Source organism: Neopsephotus bourkii, unplaced genomic scaffold (assembly GCF_033783945.1).
Source record: "Neopsephotus bourkii isolate Nb327-2 ecotype Australia unplaced genomic scaffold, CSIRO-AGI_Nbou_v1 NB_565, whole genome shotgun sequence".
In the NCBI taxonomy this organism is placed as follows: domain Eukaryota; kingdom Metazoa; phylum Chordata; class Aves; order Psittaciformes; family Psittacidae; genus Neopsephotus; species Neopsephotus bourkii.
In genome coordinates this window covers 2,288,430-2,303,670 of record NW_026901066.1, presented here as the reverse complement: position 1 = coordinate 2,303,670, position 15,241 = coordinate 2,288,430, and the positions used below count along the sequence as shown (strand labels likewise).

The window sequence follows — 15,241 nt, the reverse complement described above, 5'->3', positions numbered from 1 at the left end:
GTTGTCCCATGTGCAGTTCAGTTTTCCCTGCTGCTGTCTGATGCTTTTTTCTATTTATGAGGGAACAGTTCTAGAGACATTTGAATCAAGCTCTAAAATTAGTCTTATCAATAACATCTACTTAGGTTGGTCACAGTTTCTGAGTAAAACCCGTAACAGGATTGTATGAAAGCAGTTCAGTCTTGCGTCTGTCAGATTGCTTCCTTTGAACCAGATTTAGGTGGGATTACTTGTTTCTCATGCTTGTATATCCCATTTCATATACTAGAAAGTGTTTTAGCTTTTTCATGCAGTGAAGTAATAACAGTCATGCACTAAATCGGTTTTCCATTATTTTTTAAAGAAGATTAGACATGAAAGCAGGTGTTTTCTAACTGTTTTGAAGTGAGATGCATTGAGTGTGGATGAAATACTGACATTACAAAAGGTTGTTTGAGATTCCTGGATATGTAAGAAATAAACTTTCCTTCAGAGAGGAGGTTTTATGAAGGGACAGTGAAGAGAAATGAGGTGAGAAAAGAAAGAAGGACCAGAGAAAACGTAAAGGACAGTTGTTCACATGTTGATGTTGTTTTAATGGGGTGGTGTGTTTAATCCTTTTCAGTATTTGATCATTGAAAAGTAAGACAACTGTTTAAATGTTTCCAGTATCTGAAAATTAAGTATTAAGATACTAATACAGAAGTTAACTGTCTGCAGATTCTGTGGGAAGAGCTAGACAATCTAAGAAGTCCATGTGTTTAGCACTGAAAGCTGCCGTGCAGTGGAAATGCTGACTAGAAGAGTATCCTCTTGCCTCCTCCCTTATGATGCTTGCTTTTTAATCTGCTTAATAGTCAGAGCATGAATTCTTTGAAGGGCAATGATGCCCAAGTGAGCAGGAGTTGCTGCTAAAATTGAGGCCACTGCATAAGATGATAATACCTCTCTACACTAAAGGAAACTTAAGTAGTTAAACCAACTGCGTAGAAAGGAATTCTAGATCTTCCTCTGCTTGAAGGGATTGAAGCGAGCATCTTTCCTTTTCCAGGAAAGGACAAACCCCATTCCTTCCTTCTCTGCTCAGCAACAGCTCAAACTTGGGAGTGGCTGGGGCGTCCTTTCCTCATATTCAGTCTATGCTGTTACACAGCCAAGAAGGAAAGCATTTTAGGAGCAGAGTGTAGCCCAATGATTAAGGCTCTGAGGTGAGAAGGGGGAGTAGAATCCTTTCATTTGGAAGTGACCTACAACGATCACCTAGGCCAACTGCCTGACCATTCCATGGCTGACCTGGAATGCACATTATTAAGGGCATTGTCCAAATGCCTCTTAAACATGGACAGGCTTTGGGCCTCAATCACCTCTCTAGAAAGCCTGTTCCAGTGTTTGACCCCTCTCTCTGTGAAGAAATGCTTCCTAATATTCAGTCCATGCTTGGATTTTAGTTTCTTTTCCCACATATTTTTCTGTTTCTTTTTTTTTTTTTGTTTTCTTGTTTAATGCTTGTCTAGTATAAAATGGTAGAGCCATTCTAGAAAAATATCCCATATGTTGTCCTTTTATGCAGTTGTTCAGGCTGTGTAGGCATTTTTGTAAAAGTTCTGGTTCCCACACATAGATGCTGCTTTTCCGGATGCGTTTCTGAAAAGATGTGATACTGATGATTGTGTCTTTGTGGAATGTATCCCTCTCCCCTCTCCCTGTGATTTCACATTTGGCTTATATCCTTCCATTGCTGTTGGAAAGAAGGGGAAGCCCTGCCCTCCCTGCTTGCTCCTCATTCTTGCCCTCTCCAGAATTAGTGATTTTCCCTTTAATCCAACTTAAATTAATCTTTTATTTATTTAGTTTTGAGGTCAGTTAGGTGAATGAACGGATCCAGCTTACTCTGTGGTCAAACTACTGCTAGAGCTGATATAAAAGAAATGGCAGGGAAATGTGCCGGGGGTTGGTATGTGGTTGTTGATTTTTTTTTTGATAGCAACGATAATTTTAAGTCTTAGGCATGTTCATAAACTGCCTAATTGATTGTACTACTCTGGATAAAGCATGGATGTGTCACCATCTTGTTTCTATATCACAACAGAGCTTATCTGAACGTGTTTCCTCCCCTCCCCCAATTGAGATACTTCAAGGTATGCGCAAATCATAGAACGGTTTGGGTTGGAAAGGACCTTAAAGCTCTTCTAGTTCCAGTCCCCATCTTCGGCAGGGACACCTTCCAGTAGACCAGATTGCGCAAAGCCGCATCCAGCCTGGCCTTGAACGCTTCCAGTGATGGAGCAAATGAGTAAGTTTAGCCTCCATGGGAGCTGTAGGTCAAATGGGAAGTCACTGGTGAGTCTGAGAAATGCCCATGGCTTTCAGAGATGGGCTTAGTTTAGCCTTGTCTTGGAGTAAGTGTTTAAACATTGACTAAACTGAGGCCAAATATGCGGCTTAGTACTAAAATCTTGTAATTTGAGCAAGAAAAAACCTATAATTTTAATGTTTCATTTTTAAGGGACAAAAGCATTGATTGTTACAGCATGTACAACTGTGAGGTAATAAGAGAACAAAGCAAATACATAGCATTTATTAATGCTGTTAATGAAACAGAAGAGATTGCATCTTCAGTTGTACGTGACTAATTATTGAAATGAATGTGCTATATGAAGTACACTGAATTGCACATAATGTAAACAACTGTATTGCTCACATGTTAATCTTCATTGCTAAGCCTTCTTCCCCAGTATTTACATTTATAGTGGAAAGTATTCTACAGTCATCAGGTAGCTTATGTAATTCTCTTGGTTTTAAAGAAATAAAATCTGTTCAACCAATCTTTGGCTGTCTGTCTCTCCTAGCTCTGCTCTTCTTTATGGCAGGCTTATAGCTCCCTCCAGAGTTCTGTTCCTTGCTAAAATACAGAAAAAAAAAATGTGATTGCTGTAAAAGTATCAGATTTTGTGCTCTCAGCATATTATCTGTATGACTCAGTGTTTCACTAACAGCCTGGGCTACACAATTCTTGTGAATTTGCCTGTTTTGTCTGGTAGCATACTGATTTAGCTGTAGAATTTAAAGACATTGAGGGATTTACTTAATAGGTTTCAACATTTTTTCTATGCCTTTTTATGTGCATTCACTGGTTTTCAGAAAGATGAATGAAAGGATTGTAAAAGGGAATAAAAAGAGCCACAATACAGTCAAGACAGTGTATTATAAAGAATAATGCAATGGTTTGAGTACATAAATGTATCATATATATTTTTTATTTTGTTCACCACTGTCAGCAGGAATGAGATACTCAATTTATCCACATATCCTAAATGGGCTTGGGGCTAAAGTATAAAAAAATGCCCAACCTTCCTACACTGTGATCTTTGGATGCAATAAAGGAAGCTTAAGTGCACACTTTGCTAGATGCTTAATTTGCTGCCATGCAGATGAAGAACTGTTTTTTGGCCCAGCTGTTAATTAAGGCACAAACAGCACTTCCAGTTCTTGTCTAACTGAAAACTTGTTAACTACTTTTAAGTGGTGCTAATAGAAGAATCTTGTCTGGATTGTCAGCTTTTGAGTAGTCTCCCTGTTATTTATATTGGAATTATTTATATTTATATTGGAATAATTACAGATATGGAGGTATTTTATAGGTCTTGTTGGAGATGGGAAATATTCCTGAACTGGGCATAAACCTGATTATTTGTTTATATGTATTTGATGTCTTCTGCCTTAGCACATGGAAAATTGCTGAAATAATAGGGAGAACAGTGCTGATTTAAAAATCAGAACTTGTAAATATTTCTCTGTTCTCCTGACCAAGGCCGCAAGGCCCCAGTGACATTTCTTACCAATTAATGAAAACTGCTGTGGGTTTGGTTTTGGTATTTTTTGGGGGGTGTTGGTTTGTTCTTTGTTTGTTTGTTTTTTTCTCATGAAGATACGGTGTCATCCATTTGGGAAAAAGTTTGCAATTGAACATCTAGTCCAATACTTGCCACTCTAATTTTACAACCATTTGGGTTTCGTAACAGGGCCGTTGTTTGTCACAATGACTAAAACGCATGTGATAGCAGCTTCAAAAGAAGCGTTTTACGTCTGGCAGTATCGTGTGGCCAAGAAGCTCACAGCAATGGAATTTAATCAGGTAGCACGGACCAGAAAAGAAGGCAGGGAAAGGTTTGTCTTCTGGCTTTGTCATTTTTCTTCCTTTCCCTCGGTATCATTGATAACAGTGGATTCTCCCATGCCTAAAATGGGAACACTTCACATTTTTCTATTCAGATTTGCTGACTTGCCAGCCTCTAAAACTAACTACCAAAGAATGGTTTCTCATAACCAAATCATGAAATCATAGAATAGTTAGGGTTGGAAAGGACCTTAAGATCAACTAGTTCCAACCCCCCTGCCATGGGCAGGGACACCTTTCACTAGACCATGTTGCCCAAGGTTCTGTCCAACCTGGCCTTGAACTGCCAGGGATGGAGCATTTACCACTACAGTCCCTGTTGAAGAGTCTCTCCCCAGCATCCTTGTAGGCCCCCTTCAGATACTGGAAGGCTGCTATGAGGTCTCCATGCAGCCTTCTCTTCTCCAGGCTGAACAGCCCCAACTTTCTCAGCCTGTCTTCATATGGGAGGTGCTCCAGTCCCCTGATCATCCTCGTGGCCCTCCTCTGGGCTTGTTCCAACAGTTCCATGTCCTTTTTATGTTGAGGACACCAGAACTGCACACAATACTCCAAGTGAGAGCAGAGTACTCACGAGAGCAGAGTATAGGGCCAGGATCACCTCCTTCGACCTGCTGGTCATGCTTCTTTTGATGCAGCCCAGGATACGGTTGGCTTTCTGGGTTGCAGGTGCACACTGAAGCTGGCTCATGTTCATTTTCTCATCGACCAAGAACCTCAAGTCCTTCTCTGCAGGCTGCTCTAAATCACTTCACCACCCAGCCTGTATCTGTGCCTGGGATTGCTCTGACCCATGTGTAGGACCTTGCACTTGGCATGGTTGAACTTCGTAAGGTTGGCATCAGCCCACCTCACAAGCGTGTCAAGGTCCCTCTGGATGGCATTCCTTCCCTCCAGCGTTATCAACTGAACCACACAGCTTGGTGTCATCGGCAAACTTGCTGAGGGAGCACTCAATCCCACTGTCCATGTCACCAGCAAAGATGTTGAACAAGACCTGTCCCAACACCAATTCCTGAGGGACACCACTCATTACTGGTCTCCAATTGGACATTGAGCCTTTGACAACAACTCTTTTTGTGTGGCCATCCATCCAGTTTCTTATTCAGTGAGTGGTTCAACTGTCAAATTTATGTCTCTCCAGTTTAGAGACAAGGATTTCGTGCGGGACAACATTGAATACTTCACACAGGTGCAGATGGATAACATAACTACTCTGCCTCTATCCATCAGTTCTGTAGCCCCGTCACAGAAGGCCACCAGATTGGTCAGGGAGGATTTGCCCTTAGTGGAGCTGTAACCAAGCACCTTGTTTTTCATGTGCCCTTTCATTTGCTTGCTGTGTGGTTCCCGTACAGAGCTATTTGTCTACATGCTTTTTTCCTCCTCTTCATTTTCTCCTCTATACTCTTAGTTTCTAGGCAACTGTATTGCTTTGACAACTTTAACTGCTTCTTGTGTGTCAGTGGCTGTAAGGACGTAGTCTATCCAGGTAGTTCTTGCTTAAATACACTCGTATCTGATTGTTATCTTTGATGTCTAAGCCTGTATGGACTTTTATCCTCTCAAACTAAACAAGCCAAGGTCAACATCTTCTTGCCTTCAAAATATTTCCTTCCCAGGTCCTCATTAGTTGCATTAACTTTTCTGTCACCTCCACAAGCTTGCAACTTTGTTATGATTTTCTTTTGTGTTATTTTATGTTTTCTTCCTTAGAGATGCTATGGCCTTCTATAAATCCACTGTCTTCTGTCACCATATATTCATAAGTAATTATTTGTACATGGTGTAATAATTAACATTGTTCTAGTACCTGAATGTCCTAGCCTCGAACAAGATTGCAAATTTGACAGAAATGCTGAAAAAGTAAATCATTGTAATTCAGCATAAACTATGATTTTAATACTCTAAGATCTTTTCTAATGCTAATTTTGAAGGCAAAAGAGAAGTCGTGAAGTATTGAATATACTAATGCATATGTTTTGTGAATAGGAAGATGAAGTTCTTCATAAGTATGGAGAAGAGCCTGCCTGAGGAAATATGGAATGCATGTTTGAAAAGAGATAATTGGGGTGGTTGATGATTTGCAGGAATTTCTTGTTGCAGAATGAAAGTTTATAGATCACATGGGAATAGACCATCAGAGGCAGTGAAAGTGAAAGCAAGTACCATATCTTTATATCAATACAAAGTAGGGTTATCAAAGGGTATACTACTAGAACATAAGAACAGGCGTAGCTTTTATCCTCTTTCCCAGTCGCAGTGGTTTCTTCTCCAAGGATTGAGGATACTTATATGTTATCAAAAGTAATCTTTTCTTTGGGCACACTTTTTCTCCCAACTTCCCTTTTCTATAGGATTTATCACGTTGATGACACCCCTTCAGGATCTTCAGGTGGACATCTTGATTACAGCAGAGCTATTGAAGTGAGTAATGGTTTTAACTAGTTAATTGTGGTGTCACTGCTAGCTTGACAGAGAAATACTTAGCATTGCTTTATTTACTTTCACAGATTTTCATCAGTAGAAGTGGTCATGCTGAAACTTTCTTTTAATGCTGTGTTTTGTACATAAGAGTTATTTTTCTTCCCTCTGGTTAGTGTGTTGTTACTGTGCGATTATGTATTACTGGAAATATACACTAAACTGTAGAGGTCAAAAAGTATACTGTGGATGCAGTACGTGGATATCTCCTGTTTTCTTGGTGAGAACCAGCTCCCTATACTTCATCAGAGTATAAGCTTGTTGAAACCCAATAACCCTTGTAACCTTTTCTAGTATTTTTACCCTTTTTCACTTTATGTGTGTGTCTGCATGTGCATGCTTGCTTTTGTACTTACCAATGTACCTGAAATTACTGGCCTTACAAGTCAAGGATAGTTGCCTTCTTGTGTTTTCTATGAAACAAACACCTGTTACATTTTGAGTTTCTTATTTTTTTGGAGGAGAGGCAGGGGAAGAAAACAAGCTGTTTAATATTATTATTGTCATGATTCCCATAAGAAAGGCTGCTAATACCATAAACCATCCACATACTTTTGCTGACAAGGTTTAATAGCTGCTTCTCATGTGGATACTTAGAAACATTCTTGTGTATTTAAATAACACTTCTTTATCAGTGCATTCTTACTGTTGCATTAAAACTAACACATATTACTTGTATAGTTTCAGGGAACAAGAGATCCAATTTGCGCAATAACAGCATCTGATAAGATGCTACTTGTGGTAAGTTACATAATTAAAAAAACTCCTAATTGCCTCTTTTGCTTGTAGGCAGGAAATTCTTCTGCAGTGTGTTCATGGGCAGTCACAATTTCAAAGCATTTCTGAATTTAGAACTTACACAAATAAAATCTCTTCTTAGGTGTCCTCAGTGATAACTTTTAACAGGTTCTTTCATTAACCTGGACTATTTAGGAGGGCTGGGTCACTAAGCGCTTAGAATTTAAGCACAGACTAGTTGCCTGAGTTAGTACTTACACATAGGGTTTGATAAAATACAGGTCTGAACTTAGTTCTGTAATCTGAGTTGTAGGAAGTCTCTTCTAGGCTGTATGTAAATGCACAAAGATGTACAAAGTTTGTACCACTAATATGTAAATAGCCAATGAGCAAGGTACTGTACCATGCCAAACAGCTAGTGGGTTTTTTTTTTTATCTAATGATAAAAGAGTGATCTCATTAGATGAACAGACATATGGGTGGGTGGGCTTTAAAACAAACCAACTGAACAGAACAAAGACAGAAAAAGAACACTTTCTAAGTTTTTATCCACATTCCTACCAGCGTCGGACAGGGATCTGTTCCCTGTTCTCCTCTTTTGTTATGTAGACCATCTCTGAAGGTTCATTGGGAATTGTTGGGTTCCTGAAACTCTTCTGTGGGCTGTATGCGGTCATTAGATATTTCTTTTAACAGCCCTGATTGAAGCATATCTGTAAATTGTAGGAGCTTAAGAAAGTATTTGTTTAAATATGGTTGATGAGAAGCACAACATAGAATCTTAGAATAGTTAGGGTTGGAAAGGACCTTAAGATCATCTAGTTCCAACCCCCTGCCATGGGCAGGGACACTTCACACTAAACCATGTCACCAAGGGTCTGTCCAACCTGGCTTTGAACACAAGCTTCCTTGGGCTACATCACAGCTTCCTTGGGCTATCCATTCCAGTGCCTCACCACCCTCACAGTAAAGAACTTCTTCCTTATAGCTAATTTAAATTTACCCTGTTTAAATTTTAACCCATTACCCCATGTCCTATCACTACAGTCCCTAATGAAGAGTCCCTCCCCAGCATCCTTATAGGCCCCCTTTCAGATACTGGAAGGCTCCTATGGGGTCTCCATGCAACCTTCTCTTCTCCAGGCTGGACAGCCCCAACTTTCTCAGTCTTGTCTTCATACGGGAGGTGCTCCAGTCCCCTGATAATCCTCGTGGCCCTCCTCTGGGCTTTTTCCAACAGTTCCATGTCCTTTTTATGTTGAGGACACCAGAACTGTACACAATACTCCAAGTGAGGTCTGACGAGAGCAGAGTAGAGGGCCAGGATCACCTTGCAGCCCAGAAATCCAACTGTGTCCTGTGCTGCATCAAAAGAAGTGTGACCAGCAGGTCGAGGGAGGGGATTCTCCCCCTCTACTTTGCTCTTGTGAGACCTTACCTGCAGTACAGCATCCAGCTCTGGGACTCCCAACACGAGTTGTGGACCTGTTGGAGAGAGTCTGGGGAGGCCACAAAGATGATTCTAGGGCTGGAACACCTCTCCTATGTAGACAGGCTGAGAGAGCTGGGCTTGTTCAGCCTGGAGAAGAGAAGGCTCTGGGGAGACTTTAGAGCAGCTTCCCTAAAGAGGGTCTACAAGAAGCCTGGAGAGGGACTTGTTAGCCTTAGGGCATGTAGGGATAGGACAGGGGGAGTGGTTTTAAAATCATAGAGGGTAGATTTAGATTAGATATTAGGAAGGAGTTTTTTCCTGTGAGGGTGGTGAGGCACTGGAACACTTTGCCCTGAGAAGCTGTGGCTGTCCCATCCCTGGCAGGGTTCAAGGCCAGACTGGACAGGGTTTGGAGCAAACTGGTCAAGTGGAAGGTGTCCCTGCCCATGGCAGTGGGGTTAGAATTTGATGAGCTTTAAGGTCCCTTCCAAACGAAGCCATTTGTGATTCTAAATAGCAGAATTTGGATCTTTCAAGGTGATGACATTCTCTGTTTCCATTTCTGCCCTGTCACTCATGCAAAAACTTTTGTCTAGGACAGCATATAAATAAAACCTTTTTAAAGGGTTTATTAATGGAAAAATTCTCTCAATAACCAAGCACTGCTTTTTGCTAGGGAAGAGAGTCTGGCACTCTTCAGAGATACAGTCTTCCCAATGTTGGAATAGTACAGAAGTTTACCCTGAACTGTCATGCATATCAGCTGTCTTTGAACTGTAACTCCAGGTAAGTTACAGATCTGCTTCTAGTGTAGGTATCCAATTTTAAAATAAACCTATACAACATGAGTTTTGTGATTCTGTAATAGCTACGTAGTAATTTAGCTTTAATATAAACTAATTCTTAGTTGTAGTTGTTATTAATGGTTGCTTAAATTTTTATTTATTACTAATTAATTGCACCTGGCCAGTCATCAGATTGCTCAGACAGACTGTATTAGTAAAACTGTCTTAGGTTTTGAACTTTTTACAGTGTGTGTGAAGATTCAGGAAACATACATGGAAATATCTGTGTGCTACTAGATGAACCAAATATAAGTTTCATGTGATCATGACATGAATTGATGAAAATATATCATAACTTGAAATTTTACATCTCTAAGGTGTCTTTCTATTTCTGTGTCTGATGCCTGGAAACTTTGTTCATCCCATGTAATTTTCCACTCTTACAAGTTGTAGCTGGTGGCAGTGCTTCTGGCAAGACTCTTTCTCCTAAGCTTCAGAAGTGCCAGTACTGAAGATGCTTTCTACTTAACAGCTTATTTTTTTGCAAGACAGAGTGCAAGAGTCTTGGCAAAAAAGACAAAAATACGCTGACTAAAGAGAACTTGTAAGACAACTTTAATCACTTCAAAATAACTTTATAAATTCAAACAAAATTCATAATGCAGTAGATTACTTACTTGTTTAGGTATTGGCCAAAAATAGACGGCTTCACTGAAAAGGCAGCGTAGAATCATAGGTCGGAAAAGACCTTTAAATCAAGTTCAACCATTACCCCAGGACTGTTAAGACCACTGCTAAACCATGTCAAACATGATCTAGTCGGAGCTGCACTGATTTTGCTTTGAACCCAAGTTGCCTTCCTAAATGACTTTGTTCTGGTGAAAAAGGCTCAGGTCAGTAAGTATTTTGAAGTTCACTTTCTAAATTGCTTTTGAAATTTTATCAGGGATTAAGGGTGTCTAAATAACTTTCAATAAATGCATTTAAAATGGCACTGTAGTAAATACAGACTACTATGATTCACTGAAGACCTATTTAATTGGAAATTTTCCAATGTAACCCCTCAGAAATTGTATTTTCCCATATTTTAAATTACTTCAAAGATTAATGGGGTTATACTTCACATTGTGTGGAAAAAAATCCTAAAGAATACTGTGTAGAAATAGAAGAAATCCTGTTTTTGAGATTAACAGTTTACATTTCCGCCCTTTTAAGAATCTGCGTCATTGCTTCCTGTAATAATGAGCGACAGTTCTGTCCAGTTGGTAATTTTAGGCTCTGTCAAGAAAAGTTTGGTGAGGGGCAAAACTTGCAATTTACCCAACATGGTATCTGAACTACTAAGGATCTTCAAAATGTTGGATGAAAAATAGGCATATTTCAGAATTTTTGCAGGGCCAGATTCTGCATGAAGAGATGAAAAACTTCTTTCCAGGTCTCTGGTCTCTCTCTGCTGTGCAGGTAAATGAAAACCACATGCATCTCACTGAAGTGATGGAATTATACTGGTATTAGATTAGAGGGGAAATTTGGCCTGAGTGTGCCAGTTTAGGGAACTATTTCATATTTACAATCTTCAATAGTATTATTTGGCTGCCTTATTTTTTTATTCTCCTTTTGTTTTTTTGCAGTCGTGTTGCTGTCATAGACCTTTCAGGTGTTTTGACGTTCTTTGAGTTGGATACACGGGTGGTAACCAGTACAGGGCAGCAAATGGTAGGTGAGCAGCTGAAACTGGAACGAAAAGATGTCTGGGATATGAAATGGGCCAAAGATAACCCAGATCTGTTTGCAATGATGGAGAAAACAAGAATGTATGTTTTCAGAAACTTGGATCCAGAGGTAAATATTAACATATGTAAACTACTCATTTTACAAAGTCTTTTGTAATTGAATGGCTCTGTGTTGAATAGTATTATTCTTGTGCTTACAATTTAATTGGGCAACTGTTTATATAGTCAAACCTGCTTCTGGTAATCTCAAAATCTTGTTAGCTCTCACATGTGATTGCTGTTTAGGAACAAGTGAGTAAAATGAACTATCAGTCTTGGAAAGATAAAAATGCTGTCATATTTTTCTTAAATGTATGAGAGATTTTTCAGGAGGATATTTTTTGTATGTTTTGGAAAATGTAAACACAATTTCAGTACAGATACTTCTAAAACACAGTTCAGCTGAATCTAAATATTGGCAAGTGTGGCAAGTGTTCCTTTATCTCTTTGTCATAATTTAGTTATAGAAGATATTTTGAATTATGTCTGTGTATATGGAATTTTCAATAATGTTACTGATTTAGTATTTCTTTCCTGTTGGAAATGAAGTTAAATCCTAGTTAGGGGACTAAGAAAGTCTCTTTTATGTTATACACAATGGATTTGGTTAGGATTTAATCAGACAGAATACAAGTTCATTCCTTTGCAACTTATTTAACTTTAAGGAACCTATACAAACTTCTGGATATATTTGCAACTTTGAAGACTTAGAAATCAAATCTGTTCTTCTCGATGAAATATTAAAGGTAAGTATAATTAATTTGTATTTTGTAGGGAAAAGTTGTCTGTCTTGATGATTTGAACAGTAGATATCTAAGATGGGTGAAAATAAAGGTGACATGGAATAAAATCATGTTTCTTTATCCGTTATGTTAGAATCCTGAACATCCTAACAAAGATTACATCATCAATTTTGAGATTCGGTCGTTGCGAGACAGTCGAGCATTGATTGAAAAAGTTGGCATTGAGGAATCTTCCCAATTCATAGAAGATAACCCACATCCCAGACTTTGGTAAAATCTCCTTATAATCCAACTTTGTTTAAATTTGTGTTCTTTGGTATTCCATTCCTGTTCAGACAGATCTACTATTAAAGTAAAAAACTTCCAATTAGAATCAGCCAAAGCAGTACCCACTTTAAACATATTTAAGAAAAAGGAAAATAAACCCCTGAAAAGGTAACAGTGCTCTGCCGCAGTTTGAAGGACTGCTATTCTAACTGAGAACATCTCTTCAGTGAATTGCCTCCCAAGGAATATTACAGCATTATGGGAACACCCAAAGAGAGCCTTGCAGTCCCCTGCCAGCCTGGCTCCCCACCTCTTTCACAGCTAGTGTGTTTGGGCAGTTTCAAGCTGTGTGGCATTATGATTTCCAAGAATTCAAGTAAGGGAGGTTTTTGTTCCTGAGCATTTGAGAATTCATGTTTCAGGAGATGCTGAGCAAATGTTCCAAGACTTCTCAGCAGCCATCTCAAAAACGAGCTTTGGGCTAGTGCTTCCCAGGGCTGCTAGTTCTTGAACCCAAAGAAGAGGGCTGTTACTAAATTGGAACAGTTGTTTTATTATCTAGAATAGAAGGCATGTGGTGTGTGTCATGATAGTGGGTATAGGATACAAGGTCAGGACATCTTTTTGCTTTGGACTGTATGAGCCCTGAAATGCAGTGCTCCCTGATTGTAGGGGTGAATCTAAAGGATATGAAAAAGCTGGCAGAAAACTAAGTTGGTTAAATCAAAATTCAAATTGGTTATAAGTTGAGAGGGTATTTATTTATTTATATATTTTATATTGAACATTGATGACAAAAACCTTAAAACCCAGAAAAGGGAACACATAGCATTGGATGTTTGATTTGCATCATGGCAGGTTGCAAATTCTCTGTTAATTCTGACAGTTCAGAGGGGAGTTTGGAATTGCTGAAAGACTGGCCAAGACAACGTGCTTTAAGTTTGTCCCAAAACGCATTCCTTCCTATCCAGTTCTGCTTTTGTCTCCAGAACGTATGTTTTGAGAAAAAGGATTTGATAGCTGCATGTTGAAAGTTTCTGTATTAGTATTGCAGTTTTATTAATTTGTGTAGTGTTTTTGAGTCTTCATTTTTACTAATGTCTTGAACTAGCTGAAGATTTTTTTGAATTTTAAAGTTGTTCAATGCCTTTTGCTAGTACCATGTATTTATTTAACATAAAACGACTGAGTTTTGAAAGTCTGTGTCTCAGTAAAAGTTTTATACTCTAAAGTAATGAAATATATGTTAAATGCTGTTCATCTTACCCCAAAATTACCATGAACTTAATTTTCATTATGCAAGGAAATGCATGTCACATATTTATACACAAGAAATGTATTATAAGTGCTGGATATAAAGTAAATATATTCTAGCTCAAAATGGGACAGTGTCCTTAGTGCAATTGAGTTGAAATGATACTAACTTCAGATTGATTAAAAAATACTGAGTTGATTCTGCATAAGCATGGCTTAAGGCACTGAATACAGAAATAATATTGCTTGGTTTTGTTGGTGCCTACTGCACTGACTTCATTTCACAGCATTTACTTAGCCTTATTTTTGCAGAAAATTCTAGAGCTCATTCAAGCACCTGATGGACATTGATTGGCCTGAAGGTGGAAATTCTCTATTTGTAGAAGTAACCAATGGGGCAATACTAGCCCAAGGTTTTCCCAAACCACCCTGCTCATCCAGACTGCTGTCCTAACTGGAAAAGGAACATTCAGGTGCATTAGAAGGATAACTTTTTCTTCATGTCCTATTTAGTTGGAGGCCTTCAGACTGAGGCTGCCATCAAGGCTTAAAGTTATGACATATGCATAGGTAGAAATAGCTAAATGGAACTGCATTGAGACCAACAACCCATTTCACATAAGACAACTGTAATACTCAACCCTGCCCTGTGTCTCCCAAGTCAGTGTCATTTGAACACCTGAACGAAAGAATACTAGCAATTATTTGAACATCTTTCCCTGAGCAAGTACATGATAGATCACAGAATGTACTGGGAACAACTGTACAACTGAATTAAAGATTAGTTAGTAAACAATACCATTGCAGTAACTTGCATGTCTTCTTTAAATAATTATGAATTAAATGGATCCTGCTTTAATTTACTTTATTGCTGTTTTTCAGTCTATTTTGTTTACATTTCACACAGGCGTCTCCTGGCTGAAGCTGCTCTTCAGAAGCTGGATCTGCAGACTGCTGAACAAGCTTTTGTACGCTGCAGAGATTATCAAGGTATTAAATTTGTGAAGCATCTAGGGAACCTGCAGAGTGAATCAATGAAGCAAGCAGAAGTGGCAGCCTATTTTAGCAGATTTGAAGAAGCTGAAAGAATGTACCTGGATATGGACAGAAGGTAATTGCATGTGGTCACCTCAGCAGCAAGTAGAGAAAAAAAACCTGAGCAGGGAAAAAAAGTGTTCCTTAATAAGGAATGGCTGTTTTAGCACTGAAGACTCTGCCAGTTTCTGGAAAGACAGAAGGATCAGATGGAGAAAATTTTGTTGTATCCATAGATAATCAATTCTATATGGAAATCAGTGCATGCCAAACTGATTGCAAAACCTCAGGGCTCCAGGTGGCATTGAGTTTCATACATGTTTTTTTTTTGCAAGTGTTTTGTTGGTATTTCAACTGGGATTCAAAACCAAAAACAATCTGAATTTAGCATTTAATTTATGTAGTGTTGCTTTTAGCTAGTAGCCAAATACACATTCTTTCCAATTACGTATACAAATAACAGAGTTCTTAATGAACTGTAATCTCTGGAGAGAGCGACAAGACTCTGGATGAAACTGTGGATCAATCAATAGAATTTTTGCTCAGGAATGAAAACAAAGCAAAATTACAATAGT

At 38.8% G+C, this 15,241-nt stretch overlaps 1 protein-coding gene across 3 annotated transcripts in view; it reads left to right on the top strand.

The window, feature by feature from the left end:
- The window catches only part of WDR35 (WD repeat domain 35), a 47,579-nt gene that overhangs the window by 21,149 nt on the left and 11,189 nt on the right, over positions 1-15,241 (top strand). For 2 of the 3 annotated variants that reach the window (XM_061351201.1, XM_061351200.1), the window contains exons 12-19: positions 4,002-4,146; positions 6,514-6,583; positions 7,322-7,381; positions 9,487-9,596; positions 11,227-11,437; positions 12,033-12,113; positions 12,244-12,380; positions 14,539-14,742. In XM_061351201.1, the coding sequence (XP_061207185.1) occupies positions 4,002-4,146; positions 6,514-6,583; positions 7,322-7,381; positions 9,487-9,596; positions 11,227-11,437; positions 12,033-12,113; positions 12,244-12,380; positions 14,539-14,742 (1,018 nt within the window). The remainder of the gene's footprint in view (positions 1-4,001; positions 4,147-6,513; positions 6,584-7,321; positions 7,382-9,486; positions 9,597-11,226; positions 11,438-12,032; positions 12,114-12,243; positions 12,381-14,538; positions 14,743-15,241) is intronic. The other variant, XM_061351202.1, reaches the window with a different exon arrangement.